This window comes from Bos javanicus, chromosome 4 (assembly GCF_032452875.1).
Source record: "Bos javanicus breed banteng chromosome 4, ARS-OSU_banteng_1.0, whole genome shotgun sequence".
Lineage (NCBI taxonomy): Eukaryota > Metazoa > Chordata > Mammalia > Artiodactyla > Bovidae > Bos > Bos javanicus.
This window is the reverse complement of record NC_083871.1, coordinates 103,973,151-103,989,378: the sequence shown is the minus strand read 5'-3', so window position 1 is coordinate 103,989,378 and position 16,228 is coordinate 103,973,151. Positions and strand designations below refer to the sequence as shown.

Genomic DNA, 16,228 nt, shown 5'->3' with positions numbered 1-16,228 from the left:
GGGCAGGACATTGGACAAGTGATGCAAAGTGAACCCCCTCTCCTGACAATCTGTAGAGAGGAAACCTGCTCCTTACAGAAGATACTCTGCATTTCTTGTGTCTTACCTCACTCAGTTTTTCAGGACTGAAAGCCACAGTCAGGACACTTCTGACCTCTTCCCATCTTTTGTCACGTAAGAACAGGACACTGTCGGCCACTGGTTTGGGCTCCAAACCCGTTGCCTTTTGGAAAGAGACAAGCAGAGAGTTAGGACTCCAGGATGCCCAAGCCAGCTCGGTGGTCACAGAGTCCACAATAAACACTCTGGTTAAAGTCACCCATGACCAACATTTAGATTTCTCTTGCAAGAGTATGAGGAATATAAAGTCTCATGGACAGTGATCTCAAGATCCATAGCTGAGGCCCCCTGGGAGCAGACAGGGAGGCTCCTCTGAGCAGACGGGGAGGCTCCTCTGGCCCCGTTCTACCTCGTTACTCTGTGGTCATCACCCTAGACAACTCAGTGGCTTCTGTGTGTTCCGTAGCCCCTTCCTGAGTGAACACTCCCTGAAGACCCAGCAGCAGGCTTCTTGGAGGTGGGCTGGTCTTTCCTGGGATTGAGTGTCATGTCTGAACTATGTGGCAAGGGGTTTTATGTGGCTAGATTGGTTAGGTTGGGCCAGATGTCTGGGTCCTTGGAATGTGGGTGGGAGAGGGGAAGGGAAGAAAGAGAGTCCTTAAGAAGCATGTGTCAATGGAGCTGCTTCCAAGAGAGGGCCTGTCACCATGCTTGTGTGTGCTTTCCCTCATTCATTCATTCATTGTTCTCATTCAGCAAATGTTTGTTGAATGTCTATGTGAGAAGTTGCCTCTACAGTGCTAAATAAGGAAGACATTGCATTGACTCTCACCGAGTTGGTAGTCTAGTGGGGAAGCAGATGGCTCCTAAACCAACAGATAGCTATCATTATAGTTCAAGGGAAAGGATATGTTATGAAGGGGGTGATGTCCTTAGTTGCTCAGTCGTGTCCAACTCTTTGTGACCCCATGGACTGTAGCCCACCAGGCTCCTCTGTCCATGGGGTTTCTCCAGGCGAATTCTGGAGTGGGTTGCCTTGCCCTCTTCCAGGGGATCTTTCCAACCCAGGTCTCCCATATTGCTGGTGGATTCTTTACCATCTGTTCACCAGGGAAGCCCGAGAATACTGGAGTCGGTAGCCTATCCCTTCTCCAGGGATCTTCCTGACCCAGGAATCGAACCAGGGAATCGAACCAGGGTTTCCTGCATTGCAGGTGGATTCTTTACCAACTGAGCTACCAGGGAAGCCCCTTATCAAGGGAATGGAGTGGGGGCAGCAAGGTGAGAAAATGATAGGGGATTAAATGGCCAGGAAGGCTTCTCTGAGGAGGAGATAGTCCTGCTGAATCTGGAAGCATGCCAAGAATGAGGTCTTCTCATCCCTTAAAAAAAAAAAAAATATATATATTTATATATATGTATTTTATTTATTTGGCTGTGTCCAGTCTTAGTTGCAGTGCACGAATTCTCTAGTTGTGGTGTGCTGGCTTAGATGCTCCATAGCATGTGGGATCCTAGTTCCCCGATCAGGGATCGAACCCATATCCCTTGCATTGCACAGTGGATTCTTAATCACTGGACCACCAGGGAAATCCCTTCTCATCATCCCTTCTTCCCACGCCATTTTCTTCCTTCCTAAAACCAGCCACTCTGACCAAGTGGTCAAAACTAGGGGGCCTCCACAGCTGTTAAGAGCACCCCTAGCCCTAGGGCTGCAGGGTGAGGGGAAGTAGGGGGACCGGAGGACCAAGCTTTCTTCAGAACCACACATGTGATGTACGGTTTTGCTATTTCTTTTCACTATTTTAATTATAGTTGAAACATGAAGCCAGCCACCATAACTCAAAAGCCTTGTAAGAACTCCTATTTAGAAGAAAATTATAATTTTCTGATAAAATATGAACACTCAAAATAAGCTATAAAACATAACTGCAAAGTATCTGGAGGAACTTAATTATATGTTATTAAATAGAACCAAGTTGCTGGGATATTTTTCTGCAGAGGAATACCTCTCTATATTTAGAATAAAATTCTTTAGGAGTACCGTGGTCACTATACAGAATTGTGGTTTTATGGAATTTTTAGAACATAACCCATTTGTTTAGGTTCCAGAGTCAAAGGAGAAAATTGTACATTATGTGTATTTATATGTTGGCAAATGCCAGTCCTGTGCTATGCTACATGTGATACAGCATTTCACTTCGAGGAAAGTTGGGTGGTGGTTTATGGGGTTCTGATGAAACAGGGTAAATTGGAGATGAGCCAAGGCTGATTGGATTTCGTGTCTGTCCTTCAGACCTAAGGATTGTCTCCATGAAAATTTTTATCTTGCGCTTAGAGGGGAAATCCAGTCCCCATGCAATATGTCAGCATTGGTCTCCCTTATCCGCCTGCCACGACAATACTGTCCCCTGGGCCTACAGTTTCTATTAGAATTCTTCCTTCATTGATGGAGGATTTCAGGGGCATTGGTTAGAGTAATGGTTTCATTTCTAGATATGATATGGAAGAGGGAAACAGCCAATTGGTCATTCCAGAAGAGTGGTTGGATGGTGAGGGGACAAGCTGACAGATCTAGGAATGAATAGCTGGAAAGCTTGGGAGATCAGATCATGGCCCTTAATCTGTGCTCAAAAGCTATTTCTTGAATGTATATTACATGGAAGAGGAAACTTGGCTTGTTTTTTGACCCTGGGTGATAGAATTGGGGTCAATAGTGGGAGCTGTGGGGAAAATTCCAGCTCATCTAAAGAACTTCCCAACAAAGTCAGAAGGTTCAAAGATAAAAATAACCTGCCTTGAGTGGTGAGCCCTGTTACTGGAGACTGTATCCTACTTCTTGGAAATTCTGCATGGGAGGTTTGAGTGGCCAGGGTGGAGCGGGAAGTATAAATGACTTTTAAGAACTCTCTCAGCCCTGAGGACTTAACCTCCAGATGACCACACCAGATATATATAGTTTAAAGGTATACATGTATCCATTCTTCCCCAAACTCCCCTCCTATCCAGGCTGCCACATGACCTTGAGCAGAGTTCCTGGTGCTATACAGTAGGTCCTTGTTGGTTATCCATTTAAAATATGGGCTTCCCTGCTGGCTCAGACAGTAAAGAGTCTGCCTGCAATGCAGGAGACTTGGGTTCGATCCCTGGGTCAGGAAGATCCCCTGGAGGAGGAAATGGCAACCCACTCTAGTATTCTTGCCTGGAAAATCCCATGGATGGAGGATCCTGACAGGCTACAGTCCACAGGGTCACACCGGGTAGAGGGGGTTGTCTTAAAAGTCTTAAAAATGACTTTTAAGAACTTTCTCAACCTCAAGGACTTAACCTCCTGATGACCACACCAAATATAGTTTAAACATATACATGTGTCCATTCTCTCCCAAACTCCCCTCCCATCAGGCTGCCACATGACATTGAGCAGAGTTCCAGGTGCTATCCAGTAGGTCCTTGTTGCTTATCCATCTAAAATATAGCAGTGTGTACACGACCTTCCCAAACTCCCTAACTATCCCCCTTCCTCCCATCCTTTCCCCCTGGGAACCATAAGTTCCTTCTCTAAACCACTTCAGCTATTTTAAAGTTAGTTTGTTTCAAAGTGCAAGTTGCTCAGTTGCGTCTGATTCTGCAACCCCATGGACTATAGCCCACCAGGCTCCTCTGTCCATGGGATTCTCCAGACAAGAATACTGGAGTGAGTAGCCATTCGCTTCTCCAAGGGATCTTCCCCACCCAGGGATAGAACCTGGCTCTCCTTCACTGCAGGCAGATTCTTTACTGTCTGAGCCACCAGGGAAGCCAGTTTGCTTGTTTACACACACACACACACACATATAATACATGTATTTTTTAGTTGTGGCAAAATACACATAATGTAACATTTACCATCTTAACCATTTTTAAGTGGACAGTTCAGTGGTATTAAAGACATTCACATTGTTGTGGAACCATCGCCCCATCCATCCCCAGAACTTCATCCTGCATAACTGAAACTCCACACCCCTGTCACAAATAACTCCCCATCCATCCCCCTCCCCCAGCCCTGTCTACACATAATCACTGATTAGATGTACTGAGCGAGGCCTTTGAAAGGCACAGGGGGCTTGCCCTGCAGGAATGAGACTGGTAAAACTGATGGGGCCAGACTGTGAGTGCTGAGGCAGGAAGGGGAGACCCAGCTGAAGAAGGGAGGTCCAAGGGAACCAGGCTCCACTCAGACTCTGGTCAGGGGCTTCCGGACTGCAGGCCGTAACCGGTCATGAATGAATGTTGTGGATGGCAACCAGCATTGAAAAGAAAAGAGAGAGAAACAAGGAATGGGGCAGAGTAGAAAATGTTAGAGGGACATTTTGTGAAGCGAGGGGAAGGGTTTTGTTGCCGAATTTTTGTTCAAGATCGGGATATTTATGGGTGTGTCTGCGAGAATGTTGGAGAGAGTATGTGAGTGTGTGTATGTGAGAGAGAAAGCGTTCAGTGTTGTGTCCTGACGTGAAATACATTTCTTACCGGAGGTCACAGTCAGAAACATTTGAAAACCCTACTCTAACCCTGAACCTGAGAGACATCCTCACCCTCAGCTGAAATCGTGTTGGTTACCATGCTGCCAAGCTGCACACATTTATTGAGAACCTACTATTAATATGTGCCAGTGCCGTGGTGGCTCTGAAACTATTGATTCAAAGAATGGAACCCTTGTCCTCAAAGAGCTCACAGCTGATTTGGAGATGGAAATGGGGTGGTTTATAACCAATACTGTGCATCTCATAAGAGTCAAAGTGCTTTTCACATTATTTCATTAGTTTGGGGATAATAGTTAGGAAACTGTCCTGACAAGCAGCGTGGTTCAGCAGTGGCCTCATGGCTCCCTTGCTAAATTTCCCTCAGACAGTTGAAGGTGTCTGTCTTTTCAATTAAGATCTTTAAAAAAAAAAATGTTGTGGCTGCTCTGGGTCTCCACTGGGCGTGTGGGCTTTCTCTAGCTGTGGAGATGGGCTCCAAAGCACGTGGGCTCAGTAGTTGTGGTGCTCGGGCTTAGTTGCCCCTCGGCATGTGGAATCCTAGTTCCCTGACCGGGGATCAAACCTGGGTTTCCTGCTTTGGAAGGCAGATTCTTAATCAATGGACCACCAAGGAAGTTCCTCAGTTAAGACTCTAAAATAGAGTCTAACTCAGACCAGCTAAGCATAAACTTCAAACACTGAAGAATCAAACAATCCTGAGGAGCAGATTATTCAAGCCGATTCCTCTGCATTCTGTGCTCACATGAAGTGAAGAAGCGTGCATTGGGTGATTTATCACGGGCCAAACCAGTGTTTCTCCACTGGCCCAGTGGAGCCACATAAGAACTACCAGATCTTCCCAGAGTGCTGCAAAATGCATGCAATGCACATTTGCTGTAAATGGGCACGTGTGTTACCATGAAAAAGGCATAATGGGATATAAAGCCATAGCCAAAAATAGTTTTCTTATGTCCTGGAATATGCCAGAGAGTTGACGAAAGGCCTGTATCAGCTCTGTGATATCCTGGCAGGGCAGTCCACAGTTCTCACATGACCACACGGAGCTGCAGGCAGCAGGTAAACAGAGCAAGGTGATTTAAAGACTCAAGAGATGCTGTCCTACTTCAGTGGTCAGGCTGAGAGTGTTGCTGATTTGCTTGGTGTTAAGTATGTCAAGGAGGCTGCAGAAATATTGCTATCAGAAAGGATGCCATGATCGCAGAAAGGCCAGGTCTGTGGTTATAGTCTTCCTCACACAACCTCGCACAGATAAGGATGCAGAGGGTTACTGCCCATCTTTCTCCTACCCCCAGGGGTGTGAAACACTGTGCCCTGCCCCTCAGTCTATTACAGTCAATGAAAACCCTAGGATTCTGTCACCTGGGGAACCCACAATCCTAGGCGTGAGAACATACACTATTTTCAACATATGACTACTGCTATCTGGCTGTACAAAGACTGAGCAATTGAGCCAACTGAGCAGGTGTTTATTTTGGTGTTTTGAAGTATTTAAAGTGTTGCATCTCCACAAGACAATTTTTGTCCCTTCACTCTTTGCCAGTAGAAGATGGTCATGAACATCACACCGTCTTCCTTCTCTCAGCTTCAGACTATGACCAGACCAAAAGCATGGCCTCCAAGTAAGGGATGTGGCATGTCCAGGGCTCAAGGGGACCCAGGACATTTTATTTAAGGTTCAGGGGACAAGTGGGGCTTACCCCAACTTGGGCTCCGTCTGCCAACTCAGCACCAGCCAATGAAAGGTGAGAGGGTGGGGAGTCTTCTAATTTGAACAAAGACAAGAACTGGGTTATGGCAGCCCTGCCTAGGAAAGTTCAGGAACACAACCACTGAGAGACCAGAATTACTTCTATGGCTTATTTCCTGGTCTCTTCCCAGAATTCTAGCTATTAATCTCCTAGTTTACACATTTTTAAATTTTTCGGTTGCTCTGGGTCTTCGATGCACAGGCTTAAGTTGCCCCACAGCATGTGGGATCGCAGTTCCCTGACCAGGGACTGAACCCATGTCCCCTGCATTGGAAGGTGGGTTCTTAACCACTGGACCACCAGGGAAGTCCCTACACATTTGTTTTTACTTCTGCCACCACAAAAGTCAGAGAGGGAAGATATGAATCTAAGATTTTACTTATTTCTCTTTTAAAAATTTAAAGATGGCTTCCTAGTGAACCAAAGGTTTAGTAAGACAGAAATATAAAATTATTTTCAACAAGATTTTGAAGTTTAGAAAAGCTCTGCAAGGCACTGTTAGAACAGCTGAGGGTTCAGTCAATACCTCTTGGCACTGCTACTACGTTACTGAGGCTTCACGGAACACCCGGGGCCCTGCAAGATGTTTGAGATCATCAAGTGCAATTCCCCAGCTTTGGCTTTTTTAGAAATGGGAAAAGCTGGTGAGAGGAGAGACCTGCAGGTTGCAGGCATCCCACTGTGGCCACTCCCATGGGGGCTTCCTGTGGGTGGGGCAGCCCGGGAGGAGACGCGCTTGGCTCAGGATGCAGGGTTTCCTGTGCACGGTACGATGTTTCACATAAAACAATAAGACCTGGGACTTCCTGGTGGTCCAGTGGTTAAGAATCCACCTTCCAATGCTGGGGACTCAGGTTCGATCCCTGGTGAGGAACGAAGATGCCACATGCCAAGGGGCAACTAAGCCCATGGACCACAAGTACTGAGATTGTGCCCTGAAATGAAAGATCCCTCATGACACAACTAAGACCCAACACAGTCAAATAAATAAATATTAACAAAGCAAAAAACCCAATGAGAGGAGGGAGGTGGGAGGAAGGCTCAAGAGGGAGGGGACATATGTACACCTATGGCTGATTCATGTTGATGTTTGACAGAAACCAATACAATTGGTTGGTTGTAAAGCAATTATCCTTCAATTAAAAATAAATAAATTCAATTATATATTAAAAACCCAATGAGAACTGCCTCAAAACGGACAGGGGCCAGGCAAATTAGGTCACACACCTGTGCTTCTGGTTCTATGCAGTCTGTTTAGGCTTTAAGCAAGAATGGTCCCCAGAGCTATGGATCCATCATGTGAACTGACACTTCTTGAGAAATGCAAAGCTGAAAAAAGTAGTCAGTGTTTGACTTGGTGATGAGAGCTTCCCTGTTATGGACCAAAACCATCCTCACAACTTAAATCTTCCTGCACCCACTTGAAAACCAGAATGTTTTCTCTGACTCAATGTTTTATTTAAAAGAAAGAGGCCCAGAAACTCTAGATGAGTGAAGATTCCAAAGCTGTCAGCAGAGAGGTGCTGGCTGCAGGTGGAGGGGACATGTTTGGGGCTAGCTGGCCGAGGCTCTTTCGTCCTCTGTGAGTGGCAGCAGGCTGGTCCCTGGGGGCCCAGCTCAGGTGGCCTGACCCACCTGGAGTGCTGGGTGGAGTTTGCCTCGCTCTTGAGCTCTGCAACCAGCCACACGCTCCTGCTCCTGGGACGGGGCCTGACTACAGATGCAGTGGGTTATAAAGGTCTGCAGTGACGCATTTGCCTCAGAACTTTGGCACTCTTTGCTGGTGCCAGGGGCTTTGTGGCTTCACACGAACTCATTCTAAGACTCCAGTGTCCTTGCAGTGAGACGGCAAAGGTAGCCTTGAAGGGGCTGCCTCCGGGGAATCAGGCCCGGGGTTTATGTGCGTGCTAAGTACTAAGTCACTCAGTGGTGTCCGAATCTTTGTGAACCTATGGACCATAGTCCAACAGGCTCCTTTGTCCACGGGATTTCCCAGGCAAATATACTGGGGTGGGTTGCCATGCCCTCCTCCAGGGGATCTTCCCGACCCAGGGATCAAACCCACATCTCTTTTGTCTCCTGCATTGGTAGGTGGGTTCTTTACCCTAGTGCCATCTCAGAAGCAGGTTTTATGGTCCTGGATAAAACCACTCACCAACTCCATCATGTAGTTTTACATGTGAGTTAACAGTGTGGCTGGACCTGTGTCTGGATGGTTGACCCCAAGTTGCCTGCGAGGACCTGAGGGTTGGCACCCCCACCCCACACACGTGTGACCACCACCACCTTCCAGTCCACTCCACAAACACATAACAAAACTGGGCAATGGGCACGCCTGCTGCCTGACCTGCTTGCCAGGTCAGACCAGAACTCAAGAGCTCCAGGTGGTAGCTTTAGTGGTTAAGCTCCTCCAGTCTGGATCTGCATCCAGCTAGACCCACCTCACGTGGGCCAAAGACCCCCACCCCTGTCCTCGTATCACCCTTCCCACAGCTTCCCAACCCTGAGCCTTCCTGACAAGCCAGGAATGAAATGGTCTACTACTGGTAAGACCATTTCTGCTGAGTCACATGGACCCAGCTCCAGTTTCTGCAGATTAAAAAAAAAAAAAAAAGAAAAGAGCTGCCCTCCTGGCTTCACCACGTACCTGATAGCCACAAGGAGCTAAGTAAAAATATCTGCATAAAAATAACCAAGACCGGAAGTGCTGGGGAAACTGAGGTTCTGTATATGTTAAAGAGAATGATTGGGGTTTAACGATAAAGTGTGGTTGCACCCAACCGGAAGCAACTTGAGGAAGTGCTGAAAGCGTAAGAGAGGCCCAAGGGGTCCATTTGGAAAACAGGAGAGAGCAGTTGCATTCCACTGAGTGCCTTGAAAATGTGAATTGGAAAACTCGAAATACTAGCTGCCAACCTGGGTTCAACCCATAGAGTTTGTTCAGCCCCGTGTTCTTAAGCTGGAAAAAAAACGTATCATTAAACAGTTTTTTTAATTCAAATATATGCTCAGTACTGACTTATGTCAGGGAGTTCCCCATGGTGGCACCCCACCTCTAGCCAAATGTGTCCTATTTAGTCCCTCATGGGATGCCTACAGCCGACATCCAAGTTCAAAGGTGAACCCATCCCCGCCACTCTCCACCAGGCTGTCATGTGTACACATAAGTCAAGCCTGGATTGTGAGCAGAGACGGGTTCTCAGAGTTGGAACATAAAACCATGCATTATGTAAGTTCCTTTTCACTTAATGCATCAAACTAATAATGCGGAGGTCTTTTCTGTATCACGAGGGACCATTTGGTAGAGGCTTGCATGGAGTAAGCATTTAGTGTTTACTGAATGAATGTGTAATAAAGCTGAATCACTGAACACTCAAGTGAACATGGCTTATTAGAGGGGAGGCAGCATGGTGTCAGGAAGAAGAAATCACGCCTCACTAATCTCCTTGAGTTCTTTGAGCAGATACATAAGCATATGGATAAGAGGTAACCGCAGAGCCCAATTTAATTTGACTTTCAAAACCTATGAGAAAATCCCACTCTAAAGATGGTCTTCTAGAAATTGAGTCACTAAGGATTGTTTTTATCATGAATATGGGATTGGCTTAAAGACCATAAACTAAGCTGAAGATAAGTAGGTATATTCCCAGATGGAAAACTATAAACATTGGGATTTCCTAGAGATCTAATCCTTGATGGATCTTCTCACATGTTTGTGAATGACTTACAAGAGGAAGAGTATATATTGAATCTCCAAGTACTACCTCAATCATCTGGGGAGAATGTTAAGTTGATGGAGAGTCAATTCAGTTTGAACAAGGGTATATTGGATACTGAGGAGTCATTATGTGGTTGGGCCCTGGGGTATAAAAAAGAAGGATAAGCTTAAAGTTAATCAAGTTAGGGTGAAAGTCATGCATTCATTTACAGCAAATAGTCAAAGGCACAGTGGGAGTGACCGTGAAAATAATGGGAGTGACGTGGTTCAGGGGTGCCCAACCTCTGGGATCTAATGCCTGATGATCTGAGGTGGAGCTGATGTAATAATAATAGAAATAAAGTGCACAATAAGTGTGATGTGCTTGAATCATTCTGAAACTATTCCCCACACCAAGCCTGTTGAAAAAATTATCCTTCATGAAACCAGCCCCCAGTGCCAAAAAGGTTGGGTACCACTGATGCAGATGATCAATGCTGTTAGAGTTAAGAGAGGGGGAATAGTAAATGAGAGTTGAAGTAGGGAAGGTTTTATGGGGGAGAAAGAATTTGAGGAGAGCCTGGAAGAATACCCAGGGTTGGGACAGGGGTAGGAAAGGTGGGGGATTCTCTTGTTAATAGCAATTGGACATGATGCTCTGGGACTGGAAGGTGAGTGTGTTTGGGGCAAGTAACCAATTACTGCGTGAAACCTTGACAATCCAGAAACATCACCTAGGCAGCTGTTAACAGTAGTGGCAGTAGGAAAAGCCCTGGACTTGGATTGGGAGACGGCACATGGGTTCTATTAGTCTTCCTCCTATAACCTGGGTCTTATTTCTTTGTCAGTAAAATACAGATGATAACTGTACCAGTCTCATAAGTTTCTGTGAAATTTAATGCAAATAAACACTCTGGACAGCTCAACCAGTACAGAACGCAGGCGGGCACTGCTAATTTCTTTAAGAAGACAGTCTCAGCCACTTCACCTCTGATAAGCCTTTCCCTTTTCCCATTCTGGGTGGAGCAGTGTTTTCCATGCTCACCATTCTATATTATCCTGGTTTCCTTCCTCTCTGCCTCTGTCATTAGACTATGAGCTCCTCGAGGACAATACTGAGTTTTCTATCTCTTTCTAATCGGTACCTAGGCAGTGCCTGGTATATATCACAAGTGTGCAAAGGTTGGTAAAATAACCAACAAAAGAGTGAATATATTCCTATAAGAATGTAAAGGAATGAATACATTCCTATAAGTGAATACTATTCCTATAAGGATGGAAGATGAGTTTAATTTGACAAAAAAAAAAAAAAAAAAGATTGGCACATAGAGATTCTCTAAATTCTCACAAGCAACTGTTTATTCATTCACTTTAGACTATTTTCCGAAAATCAGCATGAAGGCTGTTGATAAGAATCCTTATCTCCTCGTTTTTTGAAAATATGGACAGCCCTGACCTGTGCCATTTTCTGTCATCTCTTCCATTCTTTGGGCTTTCTCATCAAAGACAAAGAGTAGGATATGTACTTCGCAAAAAAAAAAAAAGATGGAATATATACCTCCTTTAGTGGGTTAGAGACTTGTTACTTGGGGATGAATTTCCCTCATCATGTTACTTGTCTTCCTTTTCCAATCTTAAGACATTGATACTCTCTGGGAAAGATGTAAGCACAGGAGTCTTGAAACGTTACTTTCCCTCTGATATTTATTAACCTTCCTTGGTCTTCCTCAAACGCTTGACCTATGCTCTCTGGATTCCTCTAGCTTTGAACACAGCTTTAAAAACCCTCCCGGTTTCAGCATTTTTATCAGCTACCACTTCTCTTGAGCTTTCGCTTTCTTGAAGCATTTTTTAAATGTAAACGCTATTCTTTTGCAACAGTCCATCTCTTTTGAAAACTCGAATTCACTGGGGAGCTCAGTTTTGAGTTGAACTGATCTAAACCCTGTAAGAGGCCCAATCACGTCCCTGTTAGATGTGACGTGTGGTCCTTGCATCTTAGAAGGATTCCCCCTCCATCCATATGCAGAAAGAAAATTACATACCATTCTGTTGGTAAAGTTACTGAACTTCTCAACCAACACCTGCTCAATCATGTCTGGCTCAGAGATAACAATAAACATCAGACGACCAAGATAGTACCTGGGAGGAAGAAGAGAATTACTTTAAAATGTTTAACTTAAAATTACTTTAAAATGATAAATGTTGTATTTATCTGCTCTCTTCTCCTTTCCATAAAGAATTCTCAGTGGCTTAGAATCAGGGATCAAGGATAAATAGGGAGTAAAGGTGTGGAGAAGATGAGGAAATGCATGTGCTAAGCATGAGGAACAGCAGAGCTCTGATGACCTAACACCAAACTTCATTCCACAAACATTTATGGAATCCCACCTGGTACCAGTCCCTGGAGACTCTGGGATGAATAAGAGACAGTGTTTAGCCCCAGGAAACTCACCCCCTTGATGGGAAAGACAGATCTGTAAGTTTAAACACAATAATAAAGAATTTATAGGATCCAGTAGTAAGACCAAGAAGGAAAATGGTACAGGTCAGTGTTGTCCCTATTTTCCAAAATTGGGGAGACAAGCATTCTAGCAAGAGAAGATCAGCGACTTGTATATACTGATCCTTGGGAAAAAGCCTAAAGTGTATTGGCAAACCTTTGTGAGAATCCAGGGATGATGAAGCCTGCTGGGGAAAGACTGAACAGCTGGGTCTATATACCTCCACGTGAAGGCGCTTAAGAGATGCTATGACGCTGACGAAGACACAGAGGGACTCCCCTAGTGGTCCAGTGGTTACGGCTTAGCCTTCCAGTGCAGGGGATACGAGTTCAATCCCTTGTTGGGGAGGCTAAGATCACACAAGCCTCGGGGCCAAAACCCCAAAACATCAAACAGAAGCAATATTGTAACAAATTCAATAAAGATTTTGAAAATGATCCACATCAAAAAAATCTTAGAAAAAAAAAAGAAATGGAGGAAAGTCAGGCAGTCAGCAGTGGTGAATGCCAACGGGAAGCTGTTTAAGGACATACTGTTGTTTATTTATTAAATAGATCTTGCTATTTATTGAAGTTCAGGGGGGCATAAAAGCATCCAAGACCCCGTCATAGCCGTCAAGGGTCTCAGAGCCTGGTGGCAGTAGCAATTAAGTAATCACCATGCACTGTGACATCTGGCAAGCTTGGGTGACATTGGGCACAGCCCAATGAAAGCCTGGAGAAGAGAGGATGAAGCCTTCCTAGAGGTGGTACTTCCTAAAGTGAGTTTCAAAGGAAGGGCAAGAATTAGTCCAGATAGGTGGGTGGCAAAGGGGAGTGAGGGTGTGGCAAGCAGAGGAATCAGTTCGACAATTGCCCAGGGACAAGCATACCTGGAGGAGCTATGAGCGCTTGACTGCTGCTGCTGCTGCTGCTGCTAAGTCACTTCAGTCGTGTCCGACCCTGTGCGACCCCATAGACAAAAGCCCATCAGGCTTCCCGTCCCTGGGATTCTCCAGGCAAGAACACTGGAGTGGGTTGCCATTTCCTTCTCCAATGCATGAAAGTGAAAAGTGAAAGTGAAGTCACTCAGTCGTGTCCGACTCTAGTGACCCCATGGACTGCAGCCTACCAGGCTCCTCCTGTATAAAGCCAACCAGAGTGATGACAGGTAGCCCCACTGCATAATGCCATGTTTTCAGTGTATAGGATTATTCTTCAGGATGTTATTTGATCACTGGCATATCCAGTTCAGAGCAGTAAAGAGCACAGCAGTTCAAGTCACATGGCATGAAAGCTTCAAAGTTTGCTCTGATTTCTTAGTTACTTAGAGCTTTTCATAAACTAAAAGTGTCCTTAATGTTTTAACTCTTCCCCTTCTTACTAACTAGGGAAAAAATAATATTTGTCTAGCACATGTCAGGCACTCAGAAATATTCATCTGAGTGATCATATTTCCCAAACTGTTAGAGAAATCTTTGGGACACAGGAATTCAACAGATGTGGTAGAAGAAAAAATATTCACTAGTTTTTTTTTTTTTTATTATTGATTTTAGCCAAGAAGACCAGAAATAACCCAATAAAACCATGAACCAATGCTTTTATAAACTTTATGAGGCATGTCATAGAATTTTTGAGAATCTGGTAAAAACTGTGGACATTTCCCTAAGACATTTCCCATTCACAGCATTTTAAAATGAAATTTGAGGGATTCTTTGACACCTGAAATGAAAAAAGCCAATCTAGGAAGGTTACATATTATATGATTTCATTTGTATGTTTTTGAAACAGCAGTGAGATTAGTTGTTTCTAAAGGAAAAGAGATGAGTAGATTCTAAACTCTAGGGATGCGGGGGTTGTGATGGGGTTGTGTGACTGTAAAAGGCAGCACAGGAGAGTCTTGTGGTGACTGGTTTTGTATCTTAATGTACAGTAGTGATTACACAAACCTACACATCTGATAAAACTTCAGAGGATTCTACATACACACACACACACACACACACACACACACACACACACACGAAGGCTTGAAAGTCTGATAAAATTTGAATAAGTGTTATGGATCATGCTGTATGTGCTCAGTTGCTTCAGTCGTGTCCAACTCTGCGATCCTATGGACTGTAGCCTGCCAGCCTCCCTCATCCTTGGGATTCTCCAGGCAAGGATACTGGAGTGGGTTACCATGCCCTCCTCCAGGGAATCTTCCCGACCCAGGGATTGAACCTGCGTCTCTTGCATTGCAGGCTGATTCTTTACCCAGTGAGCCACCTGGGAAGCCCATTATGGAGTGTATCAATGTTAATTTCCTGGTTTTGATAATGTACTGTAGTTATGCAAGAGGTAACCATTGGAGGAAACAGGGTCAAGGGTATACAGGATCTTTTTGTACATTTCTTTTTGTAACTTCCTGTAAATCTATAATTATCTCAAAAAAAAATCAAATGTTCAAAAGTCACTTGGGCACTTAAACTATAGCCACAGCTCTGCTCCTCCCCAGAGCAGATCTAGTAGGCTGGGAGGCGCCCAGAAATCTGCATCTGAACAGGCTCTCTGGATTCTGATGTAAAAGACTACTCCCACAATTCAAGAAATGCTATTCTATGGCAATGGTTTCAGCCTCAAGGACTGGTCAAAGCACTGGCTAAGCATTCAAAAAGTAGTGATGCCTGACCTCTTGACCAGCATCTCTGGGATGGGACCCAGTCCCTTCTAACTTTAATAAGCTCTCCAGTAACCAGTACTGACAATTGATTGACAGTAACCAGACTGGGGGACCCACAAACCCCATGTTAAAAACCCTGCTTTTTTAAAAAAATTTTTTAATTGAAGGATAATTGCTTTACAGAATTTTGTTGTTTTCTGTCAAACCTGAACATAAATCAGCCATAGGTATACACTGCTTTAGATGTAACTAAAGCTCACGCTGTGATTCTCATTTCCCTAAACTCTTAGTTCTAAAAGGAAAGCATTTACATTGAGATGCACACGTATTTTGGTAACGATTCATTTGTATTGATTTAGTTATTACCAAAATAATTTTACATCAGTCAGTTCAGTTGCTCAGTCGTGTCTGACTGCCACCCCATGGACTGCAGCATGCCAGGCTTCCCTGTCCATCACCAACTCATGGAGCCTACTCAAACTTATGTCCATATAATCTGGATTTTCAAAGAAAAAAAACCCAAAATAATACTTCTACATTCAAATGAAAGTTGTCCTTCCAAGTGAGCACGTTGGGAGCCTTTGAGCTTTTTTCTAGTAATGTTGCTAATGCTAAAAACAATTTTGTCACCATTTCTTTAGAATTGCTTCAGAGCTGGTTTATGAACCTCGTGAGAAAACTGGCCCCATTTTACATGTAAATTGTGTAATCTTATGGATTTATATTTATACTAACACTCATCTGTAGCTTGAGGAGCTCCTGGAAAGATCTTGATCAGAGAAACATTTAAGGGAAGCTTGTTTTTCCTTTTGGATGTCTGGGTGGCTGACCTGTTTTTGTCTGCCCAGCCCTCCTTTAGGAAGCACCCTCCCCCATTCCACCAGTTCTGGAGGAGCTGTCGATGACAGAGCCTGCCCTTCTGGTCACGGGGGTGGACTCACCATCAGGCATGGCTGATTATGGTATCTCATCTCCTTGACAACAGTGACTGGTCCACCGGGTGGGTGCATGACTGAGTCAGGACCAGTCAGAATCCTTCACTGGGTGTATGTGTAA

The 16,228-nt window shown here is 44.6% G+C and overlaps 1 protein-coding gene across 4 annotated transcripts in view; it reads right to left on the bottom strand.

Annotated features, from left to right (window-relative positions):
• The window catches only part of TBXAS1 (thromboxane A synthase 1), a 173,175-nt gene that overhangs the window by 81,904 nt on the left and 75,043 nt on the right, over positions 1-16,228 (bottom strand). For 3 of the 4 annotated variants that reach the window (XM_061414885.1, XM_061414882.1, XM_061414883.1), the window contains exons 4-5: positions 12,071-12,167; positions 107-223 (exon numbers count right to left, since the gene is read on the bottom strand). In XM_061414885.1, the coding sequence (XP_061270869.1) occupies positions 107-223; positions 12,071-12,167 (214 nt within the window). The remainder of the gene's footprint in view (positions 1-106; positions 224-12,070; positions 12,168-16,228) is intronic. The other variant, XM_061414884.1, reaches the window with a different exon arrangement.